We start from the raw sequence: 23,736 nt of genomic DNA, 5'->3' as shown, positions 1-23,736 counted from the left end.
GCTGCTGTGCCATGATTGGTCGAGATTAGCAACCAGGATATGGGCCAGGCGGTGGAGGGTGAAGACACCAGTGGGAGCATGCTCTGGGGACATCACTCGCCATCAATACACTTCACACTCTGTGTACAGTTAATTTCATTTAGGATGCCAGGAAGGGCGGGTCAGGGAATGATGCCTCTGTGGACCACTAGTGCTTATTACCTGCAGGAGGTGTTTTAGGAGGGCAATCGTGGCCTGTACAGTGGCTATTTTCTTAAGATTCAGGAGCAGGAAGTCCAGTAATGCCACAAAAGGATCAGAGATAGTGTTAAAAATGTAAAGTTGCAAGTTACTGGCCAAGCATCAAAAGTACTTTGCCCTCCCAATTACCGCAATGCACACAGCACACCATGTCTCACTCACCAAGTCCATTATCACTAGTGGCGAGTGGAAATTCTGAGAGCTGGCAGAAGCCAATAAAACTTTGATGTAGTCCTTTTTTTATTGGTGTTTTAATAATTGATGTTCAGCATGAGAAAGAGTGACTGAAATTGTTTATATGCAATTAGTGGAAGCCCTAAAGTCATAATAATTCTGCTTCTATGATTTGCATCTCGTGCGACAAGAACAATTTGGAGAACATAGTGACACCTGCCTCAGTACTTTCTGATTAATTTAATTAAAAATAGTTGCTGCTAAATGAAAGGAATATTTATACTTTCCCGCCATGCAATTTTGAATTCAGTGCTGTTGCTGTCATTTACAGGAGGTCTATCCAGACATAGGCGTCTGTTTTACATTTAAATTGCAAGCTCTCATTAAGGTAACATGACTAATCTCATGTCCCCAATCATAAAGTTTCACACCATAATTCTGGGAAAGGAACAGGTAGTTTTTAAAGCAAACTCGAATATATTTAAAAGAATTAAAGTCAAATCTTACCAAAGGTGGTCTCCAGTTTTATATCAAAGAAATCACCATAAGTGCCTGTTTTTTCACACTTCCGTGGGCCATGCTTTCTTGGTAATCGGGTTTACCAATATGGAATATACACATTCCTCCTTACAGGCTCTGTATCATGAAGGTCACCGTCATTCTGTCCTTGTGTTTTAGCCAACAGCACTATCTGTGTTTGTGCGGGTACACTCCTACTAACATGGAAACATCAGAAGTACAAATCTAAAGATGCAAAGTGCTATTGACCTAGAAACCAGGGTTACAGGAGTGTGGCTCTCATGACATGGGATCAGATGTTTGACCGCTGTTTTTATTGACCATTTTAGGTTGCACACTGTGTGGTACAAATAGCAACGACCTCATGCCACCACTCATAACTTATCAACTGGATGATTTTTTTCATCACTGAATTGTTCCAAGTAACTGAATGAACGTAGAGTGCAGTATTGGCTTTTTCACCTTTCTGCTTTTCCTAATAGTGCTCCATTTGACAACATGTGACCAGTTTGTAACATACTACTAACCATACTTTATTGTTCTATTTTAGGATTGAGTGCAGCGCCTTCAGATGCACAAGAGTGCCACAGGAGGACCTGCTTGTTTAGGATTCATGGCTGAAAAGAAACCCTTGGGGGACGCAACAGGTGAGGCTGTGCCTACATTTGTTTGCATCCTAAATGTTTTTGAATGATCCCTTTGGGTGAAAATATGGGCGGATGACGCCCACCATTATTTTGATATTTGAAAACCAGCACTAGCACAAAATTTTCACTAGAACAAACCGAATCTTTTAGGAGTACAAGTAAAACACGATCATATTAGGAACATTTCACAATAAAAAAAAATAAATGGGGCAAAATATATTTTCTCCATTGTTGCCTAGGGTGGCGTTTCTAGGATCTTTGTCTTGTCTATATTCACGTCCCAAAGTCTGCTTAGCATTTGTTATGTTTCGGTTTGATTTTGTATTAATGTTTTTTCACATCCATTTTTATATTCTGTAAGGCGATATTACCATACATTTATATGCTTTGTTTGAAAGACATGCACGCTCAAACTCCGGTTCGTGAGATCCCTGAACACAGCAGATTTTCAGCAGAACTATGACCATGTAAATAGCTCCTACTTGGATCCGCTGCACTCCAAGGCATTGTGTGTGTGAGAAACTCTTTGCCTGCGTGTGGTATTTTCACCCACAGCCACACTATTGCATTTTTTACTCAAGTTGTGGCGTGTAGTTGTTGACCGAAAATGTGACTTGCTGAGGTGTTTGTAACCCTAAACATGAGGGAAATATCTGAAGTTAAGTAAATAACACCTGAGGAAAAGGAACATTTTGTATACCAAACCAAGTGCATGAATCACTAATATTGTTCCTCGGGAGAAATACGTGCAGCATAGAAAGTTCTCCTTTACTTCCTAAAGTGTAACATCTTCAAGGATGCAGCACAGCAACCCTTTGTCCCTGTGCATTCTGAATTTTCTGTTCATAGAGATGGAGATGAGCCACTCATCCCCGACTGTCTGGTTCTAACCCCCAGTTATTATTTGAAGAACCACCTTACAGACGTATTAAACACACATCGTCTCAACTCCACTGTGACGCACGCTTTGCCTGCGTTCATGTAGAATCCACCTTGTAGATTTTAATTTTCTGAACAACACTCTAACTCATTGTTTCACCACACAGCCAATGTCAGTACATTGGGCTCAATGCTGAGGAGTAGGAGCACAAAACAGAATGGAGTGCAACTCAATTCAACAACCAATAAAGCATCTAGTTTTCATCTCTGAAGCCACCTTTCCCTAGCAGTAACTAGCAAGTGTTCAGTGAAACTACAGGTTGTTTTTTGTATTGAAAGTGAGGTACTGTTATGATGCCTGCAGTTGAGTCTAAGAACTGCACCCCCTCCCCATTGAACGTTTCACTTCCTTACAGCTTACTGGCATGAGGCACTGGTCGTCTTTTAAGATCTCCTTACGGACCTGCCTGACATACTCATTGGTGCCTCCACCTACCTGAATGAAGAGGGGGGTGGGGGCGAGTGGGTGTTAGCTAGTCGACCCAACCAGAAAGACTCTTGCAATTGACGAAATATCGAGCAGTGTTGAGGTGCTTTTTCCCTATGTATTGTCGTCTGACTAGAACATTGAATGCTTCTTTTTGAAAGAACTACATGAGTAAAAGTCTTGTTTCATTAATACTGCGTTTGTTGTATTGAACGTTAAAGCCAGTGGTTGATGGTATTGTAAAAATGACTGAATTGTTCCGTTGGCAATATATGTTTTGTGAGTGTCGACTCCCATGCGATAAATCACTTCCCTTTTGAACTTTATAAATGAGCATCATATGGTATCACAGTACAAAGAAAGACAGAGGAATACAGCATGCTTTTTTTGCATACCAATGAAGGAAATTCATTTGTCAGGGTTAAAGTTCATTAAACAATTAAAACCGTTACAAAGAATCCCAAAGTAATACAAGTTCATCAATTGATTCCAGGTTTCCCCAGGCCTTGTACACCCACCGATATTGTGGGCGGGTCACCGCTGGGCACAATTTAGATTTAGGTGAGCATTCAAGTTGGATGCCTATGGGGTGCCCAATCCTGACATAAATTGCAAGTTCAGGGTTCCTAGATTTAGTGGGTCACCAGACCCTTCTCTCAGTAGTTCCCCTTTTGGTAGGACAATCACAGTAGCGGGTGTATTGCGGCTGTAACATCCGGGTTAATATCCCCAATCATACAGTGAAAGGCTATAGCACTATTCTGGGATCACTACCAAAAAGAATTCTATGAATTCAGCAAGGCAAGAAAAGACTGGGGACCACAGCGCTTGTACAAAGCTTAATCACATGGAACCTGATCACAAATCAATACTGTAGTAAGTGGTGACACAGCCGCTGCAGGCGATTGCGTCTAGACGTGGGACCCCTGCCCAGGGCCTTCACCAATTAGAATATTAAACAAATAAAGCAATCATACTGCGCATGTTCACCAGAAGTATTTTATGAGCATTAAATCCGTAGAATTGGTATCAGACGACACGTGTTTCGAGCACAGCTCTTCTTCTAAGGCTGTTGTTTACCAATTAATGTATTGCGTCATACAATAGTAATCATTTATGCGAACCCAATAGCAATTAGCACAATGCAGGGTACAATTTACGAATGACAGACATAAGTGCAGTATATAACAGTTCATTATCAACCCAATGGTTAATTCATTGTCACCAAAATACATCCCACCATTATATATATGTGTATGTGAAAACACCAATTAAGCACATCCATAGATACAAAAAGGATACATTACCCAACAACAGTGTAGCATCCCCAAAAAAGAACGAAAATGGATGAAGGGAAAATTAGTCAAACTAACTTTGTAAATTAAAACATGTTTTATATATTGTGTCACATCATTACATGCAATTTAAACCCATGATGGCCCTTCAATCACAACATAAATAAGTTTAACGTGCAGAATTATATCCAAATGACCACAAATATATTATTATAAACGAATGTGTACCTTGAAATTCCTGTCAGGCTCACTTATGCTGAGTCCAAATAAAAATTCAAAAAAGTATCTGAATTAGCCTAAGGTACCTACTTAGCACCCAATATAATGTTCTCAATACATTGGCTAGTTAGCCAGACCCAATAATGCTCATTTTGAAAATGTCATTTCATCCACGTAATGTCACTTACCTAAAATGATTCAAATTGTTGTCAATTCACAGGTTGCATATCTAAATGGATACATATGCAGAATATTGGTTATTCGCGTAATCTACAGCTCGATTATTATACTGCATAGAGACCAATCCAGAAATATCATGTACGTACACTGGCCAGAATTCCTCTTACCTTAATATTGTAGACGTATATATGTCCTCACAATTGCGGAATACCAGTCTGCTGGAATATCTACATTCAATTGGGAACCCCATGTGGCACGGGTCGGGAAAAGAAAACGAGGGGGACATAGCGTTAGTCCCTAGAATAGGGCACCCACCCATCTGTTCTATCCGGCTGCCCTGTTACCATAATGAAACCCGCCCATACCTGGTAGATACTTTTCAGCCTCTGAAAGAAATCGCGTCAGTGGTGCCTGCCGATGGCTGCTCTATTTTTACTTGTGTACACTCCACCACTTTTGGTTTGACGCTGCACGTAGCCCAACCTGCCAACCATCTTGTTAAGGCCTAAACAAAACTTTGTCATAGCTAACTTAATAAAAACCCAACCTGGAACCGGCACGTGCCACATTTCGTCATTTTGGCTAACCATTTCAAGGACCACAAAGTATTCTCATTGTAGAAACCATATTAAACCTCAGAAAATCCATTCGTGTATATTCTATCATTCTGCCCATTAGACTGCCCCTTAAGGAATGCTCCTTTGCGCCGGTCATTTCACGCCAGCATGCACAATCTCCAGTTTGTAATTAATACGTGTTAATGCATTAACACTGTGATATGAAATTACCATGGCAACCAATTGCCACTTGGTAAATACATCTTCTCGCAGGCTGCCCCGCTGATTATAGCATAAATTACCCTGCAATCCATTAAACCTATGCAATCCCATGTATGTGATTGCTAGAAATCATTATTGGATAAAAAGACACCTAAAAAATGGGTTCCCAAAACTACCACTGCTGTTTATCATCTGGTTGCTGGTGTGTGCATTGCCATTGTGATGTTATTGATGTGACACAATAACAAGCATGCCATATAAAATAATGCTAACAATTTATATGACAAGATAATGAACTGTCCGCAACAAAATTAAGAAGATCCATATAGTTGTGTTTTGCAAATTTCATGAAGGACCTTTTTTGCAATTGAACAAGTTTACAATTTACAATTTGTGACCTACATCATCTTCCCAATGCCAGTCACAAGAATACTGATAGTTCATGATCTGTGCTGTTCTATACTTGCATATTAGACGTGCCTCTGATTGTCTTAGTTTAAGTTGTAAATTACCACCTCTGGGTGATAGCGTAACTTTAGCCATACCATACCTACAAAGCGTATATCCCTTTTTCGTGCATTTGGTGATATTGTTGCCAATGGGTGGCCATTGGGTATTTGGCTTCCTGACTAGCAATAGAATTCAAATGCTCTCTAATCCTGATCTTAAGAGCCCTAATAGTACTGCCAATGTAATGCACTCCACGTAAGCAAAAGATGGAATAAACTACAAATTTTGAATTACGATTCATGAAAATATCCACGTAATTTGTGCCAATAGTACCAAAGTTAACATGCTTGGTTTCTAAAGCGTACGGGCACATGGAACATCCACCACATTTATGAAAACCTTTGTCTCATACTGTGTAACCAGTTACCTTCATTATTTGGGTTACTCATAAAAGAAGGGCAAAGCATGTTCCTAAGTGTACGTGCTTTACAGTAGGTAATGCAAGGTTTATTGTAAATATACTCTACAAGATATTTATCCAATTGCAAAAGGTGCCAATGTCTTATGAGAACCTTGAACAGCTGTTGGCTCTCTGTATTATACCTGGTAATGAACCTACGTTTGTTAGACGTACCTACCAATTGCTTAGCTTTTTGTGTGAACAGATCGACACTCTCCATATCATTAGTACAAGTACAATTTCTTCTGGCTCTTATGTACTCCCCCTAAGGGATATTGGATATGACTGACTTGTTATGGCAACTGGTTGCATGTAGCAAAGCTTTCAGCACTGTGCTCTTCCTAAATGTATGTGTAACTTACCCTGTCAGCGTCTGACACATTTTCAAGTCTAAGAAGTCTATACGGCCTTTGTTGAATGTATGAGTAAATGGGAGTCCCCATTCATTAGAGTTAAGGTATCCTACTAATTCCATTAGGAGCTCAATATCACCAAATGGACGAAAAAAGGGATATACGCTTTGTAGGTATGGCTAAAGCTACGGTATTACCTAGAGGTGGTAATTTACAACTTAAACTAAGACAATTAGAGGCACGTCTAATATGCAAGTATAGAACTGCACCTATTGGCTTAAATACAGATGATGAACTATCAGTATTCTTGTGATTGGCATTGGGAGGATGTTGTAGGTCACAAATTGTAAACTTGTTCAATTGCAAAAAAGATGCTTTTTCAGTGAAATTTGCAAAACACTACTATATGGATCTTAATTTTGTTGTGGACAGTTCATTATCTTGTCATATACATTGTTGATGCATTATTGTGTATGGCATGCTTGTTATTGTGTCACATAAATAACATCACAATGGTAATGCATACACCAGCACAATTGTCTTAGCTCCTGCTTTTCATTGGCAACCATTGTCTCGAAACATCTTCACACCAACTCAACCCACTTAAATCACCTAGAAGCCTGATTCAATGCTGATGAGCTCCAAGAACAAGCATTAAAGTAATGCTTAATGAAAAGGCCTTTGTGACTTGTAAGACCCCACTCTACCTTTTTTAAATACATTGTGAACTTGACATTGCTGCTGAAATTGTCTGTCCATCCCTGTGTTCAGACCCGGAATACCCCCCTTTCATTCCAAAGTCAGCAGATTCTGTGTCGTCCCTTACAGGGGTGGGTTATAGTGTTTGCGATTAGTGTTTTTGATTATTGTCTTTGTATTTCTAGTTTAAAGCATCCTATTTGTATTCCCATTTGGTCAGATATTCTTTTATTTTGGTACCACAGTGCTATTGTTTAGGCTGCTTCTGTGATCATTTTTATCCCTCTTGAAGAGCATAGCCTGCCCTCGCCTTATGCTTTCTTAAAATGGCAAACAAGGTATACTGGCTGGTCTGGTCCTGTTACACATTTACGCTGGGATCACTGCTAGTTTATTATTAGTCTAGGGCTGAGTACGATTTGTATCAGTTACTCATCCCTGTACTCATGCAGGGCAATATTCCTTTCTTCACACTGTCCTTTTCGTTTGCTGCCCCTTGATTGTAGAATTCTGTTCTTCCATCTCTAGGACGTGCTTTGTCTTTGGTGATTCTATTTTTTACTGGGCAAATCCTTTTGGAAGGTTGATGTAGTTTCTGTTATAAACGTGCATTTCAGTCTTTTCTTATGCCATGCCAATGTTGTCCTCATCACTGTCCTCACCTTCCATTTTGTCTACTGTAGCATTAAGCTACTACCAATGATGAGCCAGAATACCTTTGAGAGATGTTGTGGACTCGTTGTGATCAACAAGCTTGCAGGTGGCCCCCCAGACCCATTGAGCCATTCTACAGAATGCCGATGATCTGCCTGTAGCAGTTGTGAAGAATCAGAACTGCTCATATGGTTAGGGAAAGGCAGACTCTTCCTGACGCTACCCTGGGGGTGGTGTTATGGTGGGGGGACCCAGGTCAGGGAAACTGGAAAAACCCTTTTACTAACTTCCCTAATGATCCCACAATCTTAATGGCCTATTGTAAAATTAAGGCATGTGGAGAAAATAGGAACCAGGACATTGGGGACTACAAGTCCCATAATGCCTTGAGTACTGGGACGAGGAAGACGAGCTCAGAGGCACAGAACTGATTGGCAGTCTAATGACTCTGATGACCCACACCTGAGCGGGACTTCTGATTACTTAAGACCCCCTCAGGTGCAGACCATGAGAACTCATCAGCTATGTGAGCAGCAGAAGCCAAGACAGGGCTGCCGCTGTTTTTCTAGCGCATTGTGGCCCTGAGCGAGTTGTAGGAGTTGTGGCTTTTAAATGCAGAGTTCATGCAGCGGGAAGCGTTGTGGAGGCTGACTGTTCCGTGGGAGAGTAGAGCTCTCCCAGTTTTGTGTGGTGCTGCGGTGGCTGGTGAGCACCAGAGAATGCGAAGAATGAAGTGGACTCCCTGCACAGAAGGCGCGAGCACTGGAGGTGTGATCGAAGCGGTCAGGCATTTAAATCCTGATACAGAAGCTGAACCAGCAGCGGATCCGAAGGAAGTTAAGAAAGACAGGTGAGTTAGCCTATGCAAGGTGACCCCGGCGCTTTGTGACAGAGAGCTGTCTGGAAATAGACATTTTGAATACCGAAATAATGAATCAAAGTACTTTTGCAATAATTCTTACTCTAAGAGGGGGGAAGAACCACCATTTCCAAAGTAAAGAGGGGGCAATACTTGATCAGGAGAACCAGCATTGTCTAAGCCAAAGCGAGGCAATAACAAATAAAAGGGAACCACGTTTTCTTATATGGAGAAGACTAAATCGGAGACATTATCAGCAGTTAATTGGTGAAGTAGAAGAAACTCGTGGATGGCAGGAAAGAAGCCATCCTTGTGATAATTATCAAGGGGGAGAGAGGATTAACCTGCATTGCATGTGGCAAACAAGTTAAATGAACAAATGGCATCATTGTGTATTATGCCCTTATGAAAGAAGTTATGAATCTCAAATGTTGTTGAAAGTTTAAAACCTTTCTGAACTATTGAAGTAGACCTCACCACTGAGTACTTGTAGTAGTAGTAGTAGGAGATGTTATCCTGGCAGGTGAGTATACCAGGAAAGGGACTTATTAGTGGTTAGTCCTGGCAAGTTAGTGAACCAGGAAGAAGACATTTCAGTACTACATTGTGGTTGACAGTTGTTGTGAAAAGAAAGTGGCAAGGTCACAAGAGTGTGATGATTTGAACTGTGATAAAAACTCATCCTGACACACTTATTTTGTAAAAAGAAGGAAGAGACCGATTTGATTTAGGATTTGTAACATGCATATCCTTCCGGAACCAATCACGAAACCTGTATCTAGGTGCAGGTGTTAAATTCCTTTGCCCACTTCAGATTTAACCACAGAGAGCAATAAATCATTGGAACAAGTACGTTTTCAAGTTTTTCCAGAAAAGAGCAATTGAGGCAATGTTCCACAACTCAGCTGCAAGTGCATTCTAGAGACAAGGGCCCCTGATGGAGAAACATTGACCACCCCGTGAGAGACAATGGGACGGGGGACAACCAACAGATTTTTCTGACCACGAAGCTTGTGATGGCTGATAAAGCTTTATTTTTTAAACCAAATACCCAGGTGCCGTTTTTTGAATACCCTTATGTATAAGACACAATAGTCTAAATTCAATTCTTTTTTCTGAACGGGCATTGAGCCATCAAAGAAAGGGAAGATAAGTCTTTTGGTTTGCTGCAGCCGAGGATTGTGAAAACTTTCAATAATCACATTGGAAGTAAACTTTATTATTTTTTTTAAACTTTATCGTTATTCGGTTAACAAGTAACCTTTAACAAATCCAGTGAAAGAAAAAAAAATACATAAAAATAATTCATTTAAAATGTAAATTAAAAGAAAAGGGAAAATTAACTCTACATTCAGAAATCGGAAGGTAGACTGCGCTAACCGCATAGTCCAAATTCCCATTAAGTCAAAGCATTTACCCTTTCGCATACATCTAAAACTTCCTTTACAAAGTGAATCGCAGCATTCATCCATTTATTGTGGCCAAAAGAGTTCATAGTCAACTGCCATACACTACCAGCATGAACCTGAACATAAGGTTGAATTAGATGGCCAAAGTGTATCATTTGTTTCTCCTCTAACGTTTTACATTGTAGCAATACATGGCGTAACGTCTCCACCGCCCTGTAATTCGAGCAGAATCTGCAAACTCTCAGCTTTCTCTGACCTCTGCTTCATGCCCCAATACCTTCATTAGTAAGCACCAAAGTTAGTCTTGCTCTCATCACTGTTGTCCGCCACAATGCACTGGAAGGTCTGTGCAGGTATTCTGGACCGATTCCAACTGGTCTGGCGTCAATCAGCAAGCCAGCGTACAGATGTTAAATTCTGACTTTGCTTATTGTCTATTCAGTCCCACTCCATCAATCTCCTTTTTAGTTTGCGTTGAATTATGGGATAATATGTCTTTAGAGATGACATACTTTTTACAGAGCAAATCACACTCTGTTGCCCAGTTTCATAAGGTGGCCCAAGATATTTTGAGCAACAGTTGGTTTAGTATCCACCAAATTGACCCCTCCTCAGCACAAATAATGTTTTTCACCAATGAGAGGTTCTTCTGGTAAAGATATTTTATGGAAGTCAGCCTGAACTCGTAGCGGATTACTGCCACCAGAAGACAGTTTGGTAGGTGCAAGACCCTCCTCCAAAAGAGGCACTCCAGAGCGTCACAATTCACCAAGGGTGGGAGGGCCCAATTCTCAGCCCATAGGTTACTGCTTGCACAACCTTTGCCCTATTTAATTCTAGGACCAGAGTCAAGGAAAAATAGGCAAATTTGTAGTTTACAGCACAGTCCTGTGTTGCGAGCTTAAGCATCTTAGAACAAAGATTGCTCTGAAGCTCCATTGGGAGATAAGTCTTTTAGTTTGCTGATACAGAGGACTGTGAAAACTTTCAACAATCACATTGGAAGTAAACTTTGTGTTATATTTGATCCAAGTGCCAAGATTCAGATTCAGATTCACAGAGTGAAGATAACCTTGTGTTGCATTTTATAACAGACTTTTGACGTTGAAAAGAACTTTCTTGAATTGAACTATGATCAAAGAACCCTGCTTTAATCCTGGGGATGGAGAATCCGACCCAGATTACAAGGATACTTGTTTACAACGTGAATGTTTATTATATTGTTGAGTTTGATCAGCTACACGATACCTGTTTTCTTTTGCTATGTGTATAAGTGTGAGGGACAGACATTTTTTAGAGTGTTTTCCTTCAGTATTAGTTCATTAGGTAGGGAAATCCACATTGGGTTAGGGGAAGTAAGGCGTTTTTCTTACCCTTATCAATTAAATAAAGATGGCTACTTTTGAGAAAACTTTAACTACTTGTTTGCCTCTCATTTCTGACCCCTCACGCAGTCTTCAGAATAAAACCCTGCTCGATGTGTTAACTCTTTCTAGATCAAGTGTCAAGGCTGCCTTGACGTTAACCCTCTATAGCCTGGCATCTGCTAAACTCCAACCAACACTGGAGTGGGAAACGAAGAGTTTCAATAAATTATGCCGCATATAGAAACTGTTACAATTGGCCAACTTAACGCTCTCCAAAATGACTTGAAAAAGTGGAAGCTTCTGTTGGGGTGGTCCCAAAGGAATAAACCTGGCTCTACTAAATCCTGGCACTCAAATCTACTCACAAATATGCCCACACACCAGTGCATAGATCATGCGAAGTACATTCCGCTTACTGTCTTCTATTTTTCTGGTGACGTTTGAGCACCTCTTAGTTGGTTCTACTTTCAAACCTTGACAAGTGAAGATCCTCAAACGATGTTCTACACCGATGGCTCGGTGTCAACAGGGAGGTTTCATAAGGCTTTGAGGCCCGTTCTTAATAAGCCGACCATCGATAATTTGAACCCTGCAATTTATTGACCCCTGTCCCTCTTCCCAGTTCCTGCAAAAAGTCAATTGCTGCTAGTCATTTTGAGATCTTTGTTGACAGTAGAAATGCACTTCACCCTTTACCCTCCTTTGGACAATCGTTTTTACCTGTGCTGATAACAATCAGATTCCAATCCCTACAGACTTTTAATGTGGGGTAATGGGGGCTCATTTTTAATCTTGCATGGCTGAGATTACCTGATTGATGAGTGAGGACTCCATCCGCTTAAACTCAGAGAAAATTGGTGGTGGTGGTGGTTTTTGGAGGATTGACATCTGTCTAGAATTCTGAGTAGTTGACTCCTTCCATGTGGCCCTACCCCCTTCCACTGTCAACAGTGAAGAACCCAGGCGTTAACTTTGGCAACCTGCTTTCATTTAAGGCAGGTTTTTCTGTATTTGACATCGGCCAACTGAATTTTAAATCAAGCAAAACTTAGTTATTATAATGATAATAATAATGATGTGTTATTTATATACTGATATACTGATGCTCTCTACCTGCGGCTGCCATACTACAATCTTGAATGGCTCCAGGTTATTCAAGATGCAGCTGTGCATGTGCCCTTTGGGCTATAACGATCCACTAGACTAGAAATGTGTGCATTGTTTACTGTTTGCTATCCCAAATCGGGCTCTGCCTTCTTGTCCACCAGGTTTAAACAGTAGATCAAAGGGCGAACACTCTGCACTGCTAATGGGGCTTTGCTAGGAGTCACAAAGTACTCTCGGACTCTTAAAGGAATACGATCACTTTGTTCACGCTTATTCTGTGCGGAATGCATTGCCACCCTCATTGAGAATCTTTCCTATTCTAGAAGTATGTTTTGGGAAAAAATGAAAACTTAGCTCTGTAAGAGCCTGTTTTGTTGGCTAATTGCCTGATTTGGTGAGTTGGAGGAACTCCCTACACTTCCGTATGGGTGGGTTGACCTGGCCACTGCCAGAGGTGTCACCCAGTGGGGAATGGAGCGGAATCCCACTGGTTTGCTACGTTTGCAGATATGCAGTATTCCATTCTTAAGTCCCTTGGCAGCATGACACCTGAGAACTAAAACTCCCAGAATGCACCACTATGGAGCAGACCAGCCCCAGAACTGGAATTTAAAAGTAAACCTTGGGGCACTTGACGACCATATACTCCAGTGTCCATACCTTGGGAAATGCTACACCTCGCAGCTGCACACCAAACACTCTAGAAACTTCTCAGTTGCAGGCTAGAGAGATACACGTGTTGGGCAATACCAAGAACAAATGTGTATCGATTGTAAGATAAGGGGGTCATCACTACGTCTAAACACAATCCCATGGATGGAAACCAAAAAACCTAGGAGAGGACCAATCAGAGGCCATTGCACCCGAGCCCCATGGAAGAAAAAGGTACTGAGAAACTCTTGTCTGTTCAGAGGAAGCAAATGCGACTGCTGATGCTCCCTTGATACAAGAGCGAGGCTACTGGTGGGAGGACTCCAGGAAGTACTGCTGCCTTGAAGAAGGCGATGCTAGCCTGGAGAAGCTGGAGGAGAGAGGCGGTGATGTTAAGCCTCGTAAGCCCTGGAAGAAGGCTGACCTGAAGGGCACCCTAGCTCCTCTTCACTCCTCGGGGAAACTGGAAAGCCATGTATGGGGCTTACCATCCCAACACTTGGGGGAAGATTAGCTTCCAGGCCCTGGCAGGAGCGGCACAAGCCCAGAGAGGGTTGTATGACTGCTCTGCTGAACTCGAGGCTTAGGCGAGAAGCCTATTGTGAGTCCTGTAACCTAAGGCCTAACAGAGGGGTCTAGTGTGAATCTCCTTGGCATCAAAGCCACAGGACAGCGGGAGGAAGAACCCTGATACAAGAAGAGACATGTTTCCGTTATCCTGAGATCTAGGAAAGAGGCCTACTTTGAACTCTGAACTCAAAGGCCTGTGAGAGGAGCCAACTGTGAGCCCTGATACAAGGAGGGACTCAGGACGAAAGGTCCAGGAGGGACCTGTAGTGAATCCTGAGGCTGAGATCCAAGAGGGACCTGCTGTGAATTCTGGAATCCCGTGTCCTGGAGGGGTCTGTGGTAAATAATGCAACATAAAGAAAATGTATGCTTATTCTTAAGCTATGATGGGGATTCACTTGTAAGGGTAGTATTACTAGCAGGGAGTAGCCTGCAGGCTAAAGACTGATTAAGCATAGGATTACGGCTTTTCTGTTGGCCACTTCATTTGGACATTTCTTTGTAGATCAGTGTGTCCCTGGGGCGGCAAGGACTAGTGAAAATAGGTTTTGGACCTTATGTTTCACCAGAAGGGGAACATTGAGAGCAGCAAACGATCACTATTTACTTTAACCCATCCTGACAGTTATATTTAGAAGTCCTTGTTTAGGTTTAGAGGTTTCCTCGGAGCGTGTTGTGTTCATCTAGCCCTAACCATTCTGTCATTAAGATAAAGACTTGGTTTAAACAGATCCTCTAGGTGTGACGCCCATCATTGCCTCAAGTTCCCTCAGCTCTCTTGTGCAGTCTGGCTTTAGCACTATGAAACCATTTGTATCAGTGTGCTCTATAAATCTTGAATATCCTGCATGGTCAGTGCAGTTTGTGTCCACTGTCTCAACGTAGAGAGGTGCAGGTATTTTTCTTTTAGGGGAATCGATGTTACAAGGTAAAACGAAATGTGTGGGGAGTGGCTTGCTGCGTGGCAAAGGGCGTATAAGATGTCGAACAAGGTTACAAATTTGACTGACGAGCAGGCCCGTTTCTAGTGGTGCGGACAGTGGGCGACAACCCTTGACACAGTTAGTGAAGGGTGCGGTCGGCAGCCTTTTAACCTCCGTCATGGCAGTGCAAAGAAGCTGTAGCACTTCAACATCATTGAGCACCACACGGATAGAGGTAGGGCATAAAAGCCTGCCGTGCCCATATCCATCTACCTCTCATGATGCAGCCAATGGCTTATTACTCTGCTGAGAGTTTTTAGTTTGGACTATTAGGGGGCACTTGCACCCACCTACAAGCTGAAAATATTGCATTAGAGTACAGATCTAGCGAAGTGGCAAAGGAGGAGGGACACAAAGCTTGTAGGTGTTTGGTTATTTGCCCACCCATTGACTGCCCATGGCCATGCTAATACCTATGGCCATTCCCACCCAGTTCTGCCCCTCCCCACCTAAAACACCTCCTCATGGGAACTCTTTGAGCTCACTTTAATCAAGACTTGCCATCCAACTTTGCTCTTGAATTTCCTACCAGTGTTTTTTCAAAGCAGTAGTCTGAGAGTTAATGGCTTGATTGGAGGTGTAATAAAAATGCCTTAACCAGGTCTGCCTTCAGCCACTAGATTTATAAGCACTATGAGTTTCCTTCACTGAAGTCCTGTTAAAAACAAGCATTGGCAAAGCCAACAGTTTGGACTTGTGCATAATTTGGCATTTGCCAGGTGCTCCTATTAGATGCCCAGGTACTTGTATCTTTTTGCACCTTCTACCATCAATGGCATGTCATTACAGCTGTGCCTGGCAAGCGCCTTTCCCATGCATACACAAAAGCCCAAACTGTTGTCATTGCCAGTGCTTGTTTTAAGAAGGCTCTCCCCTCCACTTTGTGAAACGAATCGTGCTTACATGGTGTAATAGTTTCTGCATAGCATTGGTTTGCCAGAATGAAGATGGTGGTTCGTTTATGGTGGACTTAACAGTTGCTGTTTCTTTATTTTTATTTTTTTTGCTGGTTGAATCAAAAGCGCCAGAGACTAAATGCAGTAGTGGGTGCTTGTGGTGCCAGGGATGGACCAAAGTGGTGTCTAGTCTCACTTGCTTGTTACCGGGTTGTTTTAGGGGCAATTAAGTGAGTGACTCCGTGTCATCTGAACACCACTATGGTTTCTTTTGAATATCATCTTTTCCTGGTATGTTAATCCAGGTAAAACAAAAGACAGCAGCTCCCTCAATGCATTGATCTGTTACGCAAAAGCCCAGGACGGGAAACAAGTGCTCATGTGATATGTAGTCACTGTGCCAAACTATGCTCTTTACTGTGGGGGAAACAGTTTGAGTGAGTATGGAACAAAGCACTATTTGTATACGTCGTTTGTTGCTGCCCTTTATTTTTAGAAAAGGGATCAGGAGTTGGAAAAATGTATCCGAGTTGATGGCTGAGGGGATTGCACTTATGGAAATGACTTCTTTTGTTTAGTGGTGTTTGAGTTTTATGTACAGTGATAAACGTGTCTGCAACGCTACAAAACAATGATTGTAGCAAGAATGAATGACCAAGCCAACAGTTTTGACGTGTCTAGTAAAAAGGTTTCCTTTCTTGCTACTATATGACATCACATGCCCATGTGCATTCACGATTTGCCTAGCGTTACAACTGTATGTCCAAGTTGACATCATTTCATAGGTTTTTCCAGGATATTTTAATCTAAAACACATTAAAGGTATTGTTGTCATAGAGTAAGGAACGTGCATCATTGCCAGATATTCACACAAATGGCCAGGTTTTGCCATCAGACAAAAACGAGCACAGTTTACTAGCCATTTCAATATGTGGCATTGTACTTGCATCATTCAGTTATAATTTGGTGATTTGTATCGAGCTGTGTGTACATTGGCTTTCTAAACGCTGTATTAATCAGTGTTCTTCCCACTGTTCCGATCACATGCTCGGGTACTCATGCCATTTTCTAGATCTTGCCATCCGATACTCGGGGATATCAGGTTTTTCCATGAAATGCTCATACACTTAAGGTACGCAGACCATATGGTAACTAGAGATCGGCGGGCCTGGTGTGGCTCTGGCCAACCTGAGCCCCACTTAGGACTCTGGCCTAACCCCCTATTCCCCCTTCTTGGGGTTAGTGCCTGGCCGGAGCAGGGGCCGGCCATGAGCCCCACTGCATGGCCACCCAGTGCGTAGCTTTTATTGTTTAGTAAAAACAAAAAAGATGCGCTCCTCCTGTGCCTACAGCACATACAGGAGCGCGTCTGCCCTTCTTCCTGTCCCTCCCCTGCCGCTCATTGATTGGCTGGGATAGGACTGGAAGCTAGGTGGCCGGGACAAGAAGTCAGGCAAACGCTCTCCTTTAAGTGCTGCCGTCACACCAGGAGTGTCTTTTTTTTCTTTTTGTTTGTCCCGCCCCAGCCACTCTTTGATTGGCAGGGGCAGGACTAGAACACTTCCTGGTGTTGCTCTGAGCCAGTGTCGGGGGCTAATTCAGACAGGTTAGTGAGCCCCTTTGTTGCCCACTAGCTCCTTTTCTTCCCCTCCCAGTACCCTTTATCCCCTTTTGTTGCCACAAACCTGCTCCTACACACCGGTTCCCCCTTTCCTTGACCCAGTCCCACTTGGCCCCTTTTATTGCCCTGTAACCACTTTAGCGGCCCCAGACTCATTTTGCCCTTTTTGTTGACCCCAGTCCAATTTAGCCCCTTGTGTTGCCCTGTGACCCCTTTAGCGGCCCAAGACCCATGTTGCCCTTGGACCCCAGTCCCTATTTAGCCACTTGTGTTGGCCCGTGACCCCTTTAGCTGCTCCAGACCCGATTCTCCCCTTCTCTTGATCCCCAGTCCCATTTAGCCCCTTTTGATGTCTCTCAACCCCATTAACTGCTGCATGCCTTTTTTGCCCCTTTTCTTAATTCCCCAGTCCCTTTAGCCCTTTTCTTGTCCCAGTCCCCTTTGTCCCTTTATCTTGTCCCTCTAGCCCTTTTTGTTGCCTCCCCAACCCCTATAGCTCATTTTCTTTCCCCATCCTCTTTTCTTGCACCCCAGCCATTCCGCTCCCATGTTTTGCATGCCCATTTCCCAGGCTCGGCTTGTGCTTGGCACTAAGAGCCATGCCAGACACCCAGGCTCGGCCCTACCCGTAAATTCCCTGGCTCTCCCAGGTTTAACTGCAAAATGACTGCTTCCCCTCAGAGCCTACCTACATCTCTGTTTTTCCTTTATAGCGCTTTGAAGTAGTCCCAAGACATTCTTTATAACCTAACTTTACTTAATGTACCTGGGAAGTGTCGTCTTTTTCACAACCACCTATCTCTTTCCCTTTATTTCACACCCATCTTCGAATCGTATGCGGAAGCATTTGAAACGGCCTCTGGGTGCTGTGTTCACTAACTGAAAAGAGTAATTGGCTCTTGCCACCGTTTCAATTGAGAGCAAAATTGTGTGATAAATAGATTGCAGAAATAGACGCTTTTGCGGAAGCATCATCTAGGAGAGTGCCCATCACTTAGACAACGAACAAAAAAACGAGATGGCAATTGAATAGCGGTTTAAAATATTATCTACATTGCCCTACTTATTAACTTTAAGTTTGTTTCCTCACAAAAAAGAACTGTGCCACACCATGTCTCTGAATTTCTAAAACTTTATCTAGTTCAATTTCATCAAAGTTGGTACCCCTAAAGATGGGGTAGTGCCCTTTGGATTACACGTGTTTCTGCACTGCATGTGCCTTTTTGAAATCGGGGCAAAATCAAACAGACCAAACTCAAATGACTTTATACCCCAATCAGTCAATTAGCAAATGCACACATTCATGAAAATAAAACAGTTGTTAGTGACGGACAATAAGGAGGGGTATGGAGTGTTGAGTTGGCCTCTGTTATTTTTCGATAGGTTTCGGTTAGTAAATAATCTCCTTCCACATAAATTGTAAGATCAAGAAAGTCAATACTTGTACTACTAGCTTGTCCCGTTAAGCGTATCCCTAGATCATTCAAATTCATTCTGTGCATGGAATCAACTAAATCTTGTTCGTGACCATTCCAGATTAAAAATACATGATCAATAAATCGTGCCCAAAATACGTCGTCATCTGAGAATGATGGATCTTTGTAAACAGTTTGGTCTTCAAACATAACCATGAAAAGGTTTGCAAGGGCCGGAGCATATTTCATGCCTATGGCTACTCCCCATTTCTGTTGATAATATTTGTTGTTCAACAAAAAGATGTTATACTCCAAAGTCGCAGTTAGCATTTCTTTAAGCATTTCTGTATAATGCTAATGAGAAGCTGATTCGTCTTTGAACGTGTAGTCAATGGTTTGTATGGCTGAATCATCTCTGATTGAGGTGTAGAGTGCTTGGACGTCCTAGGTTGCTAGTTTGTAAGGGGGTTTCCAGTGCACACGTTGAATGGTCTTAATTATATCTGTTGAATCTTTAATATATGCCTTTAACTTTGACACCCTTGGCCGTAACACATTGTCAATAAATTCAGATATGTTTTCAGTTGCCCATCCAATCCCACTAATGATGGGCCTCCCTTCTGGTATGTCCTTGAATGCCTTGTGTACTTTTGGTAGAAACTATATTGTCGGTACTGTTGGATGCTGCACATGTAGATAGGCTTTTTCTTCATCTGAAATCAAACCTTTCCTTGCCCAAGCATTCATTAGATCATTCAATTTTATTTTGATATCATTGGTTCGGTTGGAGTGAAGTTCTTCATAACAAAAAGGTGTTCTAAATGGTTTTTTGCCAGCCCTATGTAATCATCCCTATCCATAATAATAATCTCCCTGCCCTTATCGGCTTCTTTGATGACGATTGCTGTGTCTGCCTTCAATTTCTTCAGTGCCACTTGTTCCCTTTCTGTTAGGTTACTTTTTATCATTTGCAGTAACATTAATACCTGTGAATTCAGAACTGTAATGACTTTAATATCCGTGTTTCTTGGTGCCATTGTAGGCAGTTATAATGAAGTCAGTTTGTATTCAGCAATATCTTTTTATTTTGTCCACAAAGCTTTCGTTTACTAACTTGTTTCATTATATTTTTTCTTCTGTTTCTGCAAACTCCTAGCTACCCCACCCAATACACCTGCTTATTTTCTGTCACTAACAACCGTTGTATTTTCATGAATGTGTGCATTCGCTAATTGAATGTGTATAAAGTCATTTGAGTTTGGTCCGTTTGATTTTGCCCCGATTTGAAAACGCCACATGCAGTGCAGAAACACGTGTAATCCAAAGGGCACTACCCCATCTTTAGGGGTACCAACTTTTTTGTTTGATGAAATTGAACTAGATAAAGTTTTTGAAAATCATTGAACTTGTGTGGCGCAGTTCTTTTTTGTGAGGAAACAAACTTACTTGCTTTTCCAAACAGAGGTAGGGGACTTTGCCTCTGCTTTTCCACACATACTTGCTACACATCAATATTTAGAATTATAATTGCTACATCAAAACCCCAACCATTTTATTACTTATTAACTTAAGTACAAGTAAATAAAACTATTTAAATTGCAATTATTTTGAAGCGGGAATGCAGTGCGGGATAGGAGTTAGAGGAGCAACTTGAAGGGGGGGGGGTGCATTCTGGCGTTTCACCCTGGGCGCATTATTGTCTAGAAACTGTCCTGGTGACAAATGCTGTCACAGGTTAAGAAGTGGTTCTAGTAACGTGCTTGCATTAACGTCAACCTCTGGATGTGTATAAATGTACATGTATCCTGTTTACAAGGGTCACAGAGAGTGTATTGTGCTCTATTAAAGTGTTAACTCCCCAATACAGGAGCTTTGTGTTCTAAACGGCTCAAGCCCCCTACGTTTATTTCTTACAGTGAGCCTCTTGCTTAATACTTTTCATTGGTGTTGTGCATCATTTCAAACGCTCTTGCCACCAACACTAGCCACGGACTTGGCCTCACACAATACATCACAATCCTATACACAGGCTCTACCTGTAACCTATTGGTAACATTAATAGATGGCCGTAGGACTCGTTCTTTACATTGCAATCAATATGTCCTTATTTGTGCACTCTTCCATGTTCAAATCAATCTTTGGGAAACTCGGGCGCCAACAGCAATGCCCAATTAAATGCCACTTACCACTACAAGGGTACACCTGTGGCAGTTTGGAACTTTACAAATGACATAAGATGGCAATAACTATTTTTTCCAATTTTGTTTTCTCTTTGGATGATTAGTTTTCGTATTGTCACATGTGAATAGGCATCACCTCAGTGGCTTTAGTGATGCACCGCTTTCACAGCAGTCAGCCATACCCTGCCGCTAATGGGTACAGCCGTGCTGGCATAGAGGGCTTTGGATGCTTCAGTGTACAGGGGATCTGAGCTGGTACCCACTGCACCACCGGGATCACTACTGTAAGAGGACTCCATAGCGCTACGACTCTAGTTTTCTAGTCTGTAGTTTCCTTTTAAAAGACTTTGGTGGCAGTTTTTTACAGCCAGTGTAACCAAGATGATATCTTGCAGAATGCATTAGCAGAGCTCTCAAGTTTCCCGTGGCCATGCGTGAGAAGACCATCCACTCCTGCCTTTTTCCATTTAGATTCTGGGACTTGTAGCTTTTTCTTTCACATTTGAAATGTAGGTTAACTCGGTGCTTTAAATGGGGGAAAAAGTGCAGGTACTTAGCAATCGGGGCTCCCACCCGGTAAAGTACAACAATTGTTCTTGTGTCGGGGCCCTGCTGGGTCTCCCCGACCCATTTCTGTTAAATATACGCTGTCTCTGTGTCTCAATTTGTTTGTGTCTTGGTCTTTGTGTAACACTATTTCTCACTATCCCTCTCTGTCTCTCCCCACTTTCCAATGCTACAATCATCTTTTCGCCCTCTTATGCTCTGTGCACGTTCTTTTTTTATGGACTTACCCATGGGACCCGGGCACACTGAAACATTACAATCAGTGATTCCAGCCAAAAACTCAGTACAATGGTGTACTTTTAAGTCATTTGCATGAAATTTGATTCTGTCAGCCTAATGCATTCATATCTCAAAGATGTCCCTTAATCACAGACAGATCGTGCCCTATTTTGGCACCAATTGTGTGATGTATAAATGTTGCCAGACTTTGAAGGAAAGGAGAGTCAGAAAGACAACTAATAATATACGACTGTGATCTGTGGGTAAGCTAGGGTGCAAAAAAGACAGTCGCTGATAAGCTCTCACAATCCCCATTGAAACCTGCTGAGGGACACTGAGTGGTTGCATAAATGAAACAGTGAGCAGATAGGTGTATAACTGAATTTCAACCCTGATATCCTAATGAGTTGCTTTAAAGACTTTTACTTGTGTAACTTAAATTCAAACCTGAGTATCCGAAAGTTGCTCTGCAGATTTTCCCATGCCTACTCTTTGGTTGCACGGGGTCAGTTTCTTCCCTCTGCTTACCGTTCTCCCTATGACTGGCCTGTTGGCAGTCCTCCTATGCCATTGTGATTGCTTGGAACACGAAGCGCAAATACTTGCAAATTCAGTCAACCCAGGGTTTCAGTCCATTCTTTGCACTTCGTAGTGCAATCGTAAATGTCTCCTGCAATGTATGTGCATGGCAATGGGCATTTACGTGAATTCCTATTGAACCCACTAGCTTTTACCAGTTGCTAAATGCTGGCGGGTTCCATAGGAATCTAATGCATATGTGCCATCATCAAAATCCGAAGCTGGTGGATATGCAGTCATTTTTTAAAGGAGACATGAATAGGGTTGTGAGCGTGAGTTCCATTCTAGGACCCTACCCGAGCCGGTCAAGACCTAGAACACTGGGTCAAAAACCATGCGTAAATTACATGTTTTTTACACTTAATTTACAGCTCTGAGAGATTGCAAAATGACCCCCTACATCTGCCATGTTAGGGAGATGTTTTTCAACTCAGGACTCTCAATTTTTGTAAATAAAACCCATTGAGATGAAATGCTTTGCCCAGGCTCACACACTTTGCATGGATTCAGAATGTCGGCCCAGTTGGAGGTTTATGCACTTGGCCGCATATCTTCTGATCCATAGTTAATATAAGTATTTGTTAAGGTTTGTGTTTGAAAATATCAAAGAAAGCAATGCATCTAAAAGTGCACACATTTGATAAGACAGTAACCTGCTATTCTGTTAAAGTGAGTTTTTAAAACTGTATTCACAGTGAAAGATAATGGAACACAATGTAATGTCATCTGCTAGTCTTTGTTTCGCACTGCATGCGATATTATGGTCCCGTCCCATGTATGTCACCTCCCATTCACACCTCTTAACAGACCCATAGTCCTTCCACCTTCCCCAACCCTGAGCCATCAATCTCTAATCATCCCTACTGTAATGCTTTGTTGACACAAAGCGAACCGCCAGGGGAACAGCTTTGTTTCTGTGCATTTTGAGGTTTCACAGGAAAAGGTGTGAATGCGAGCTCAGAAGGCTGGGGAGCTGATGTGTGTGGGACCAGAGAATATGAGACGTTTGGCAACATTGAGAAGCTTCGGCCCGCAATTCTGCCAAAAATAAGAAGTGCTAGTGCGAAGTCGTGTCTAGAGCCGGTCCGGTCCATTTAAAGCACATGGGGAAAACTACAAGTCTCAGAATGCCAAGCAAACGCAGGACTAGATGTCCTTCTCAGGCATGGCCACAGGAAACTTGAGTACTGCAAGAACAGGACTGGGAAAAAGGTCATCTGTGATGGCCTGCCGCACTTGGGGTAAAGCTCCCATAGATGAGGAAATTACCAAAACACA

The 23,736-nt window shown here is 42.2% G+C and overlaps 1 protein-coding gene across 5 annotated transcripts in view; it reads left to right on the top strand.

Annotated features, from left to right (window-relative positions):
- Positions 1-23,736, top strand: part of EXD3 (exonuclease 3'-5' domain containing 3) — a 3,187,846-nt gene that overhangs the window by 485,126 nt on the left and 2,678,984 nt on the right. For all 5 annotated transcript variants that reach the window (XM_069609779.1, XM_069609780.1, XM_069609781.1 and 2 more), the window contains one exon: positions 1,484-1,580. In XM_069609779.1, coding sequence (XP_069465880.1) covers positions 1,505-1,580 — 76 coding nt within the window. In that variant the 5' untranslated portion in view covers positions 1,484-1,504. The remainder of the gene's footprint in view (positions 1-1,483; positions 1,581-23,736) is intronic.

This window comes from Ambystoma mexicanum, chromosome 8 (assembly GCF_040938575.1).
Source record: "Ambystoma mexicanum isolate Mex_15411 chromosome 8, UKY_AmexF1_1, whole genome shotgun sequence".
In the NCBI taxonomy this organism is placed as follows: domain Eukaryota; kingdom Metazoa; phylum Chordata; class Amphibia; order Caudata; family Ambystomatidae; genus Ambystoma; species Ambystoma mexicanum.
This window is presented reverse-complemented; position numbering and strand designations above follow the sequence as displayed.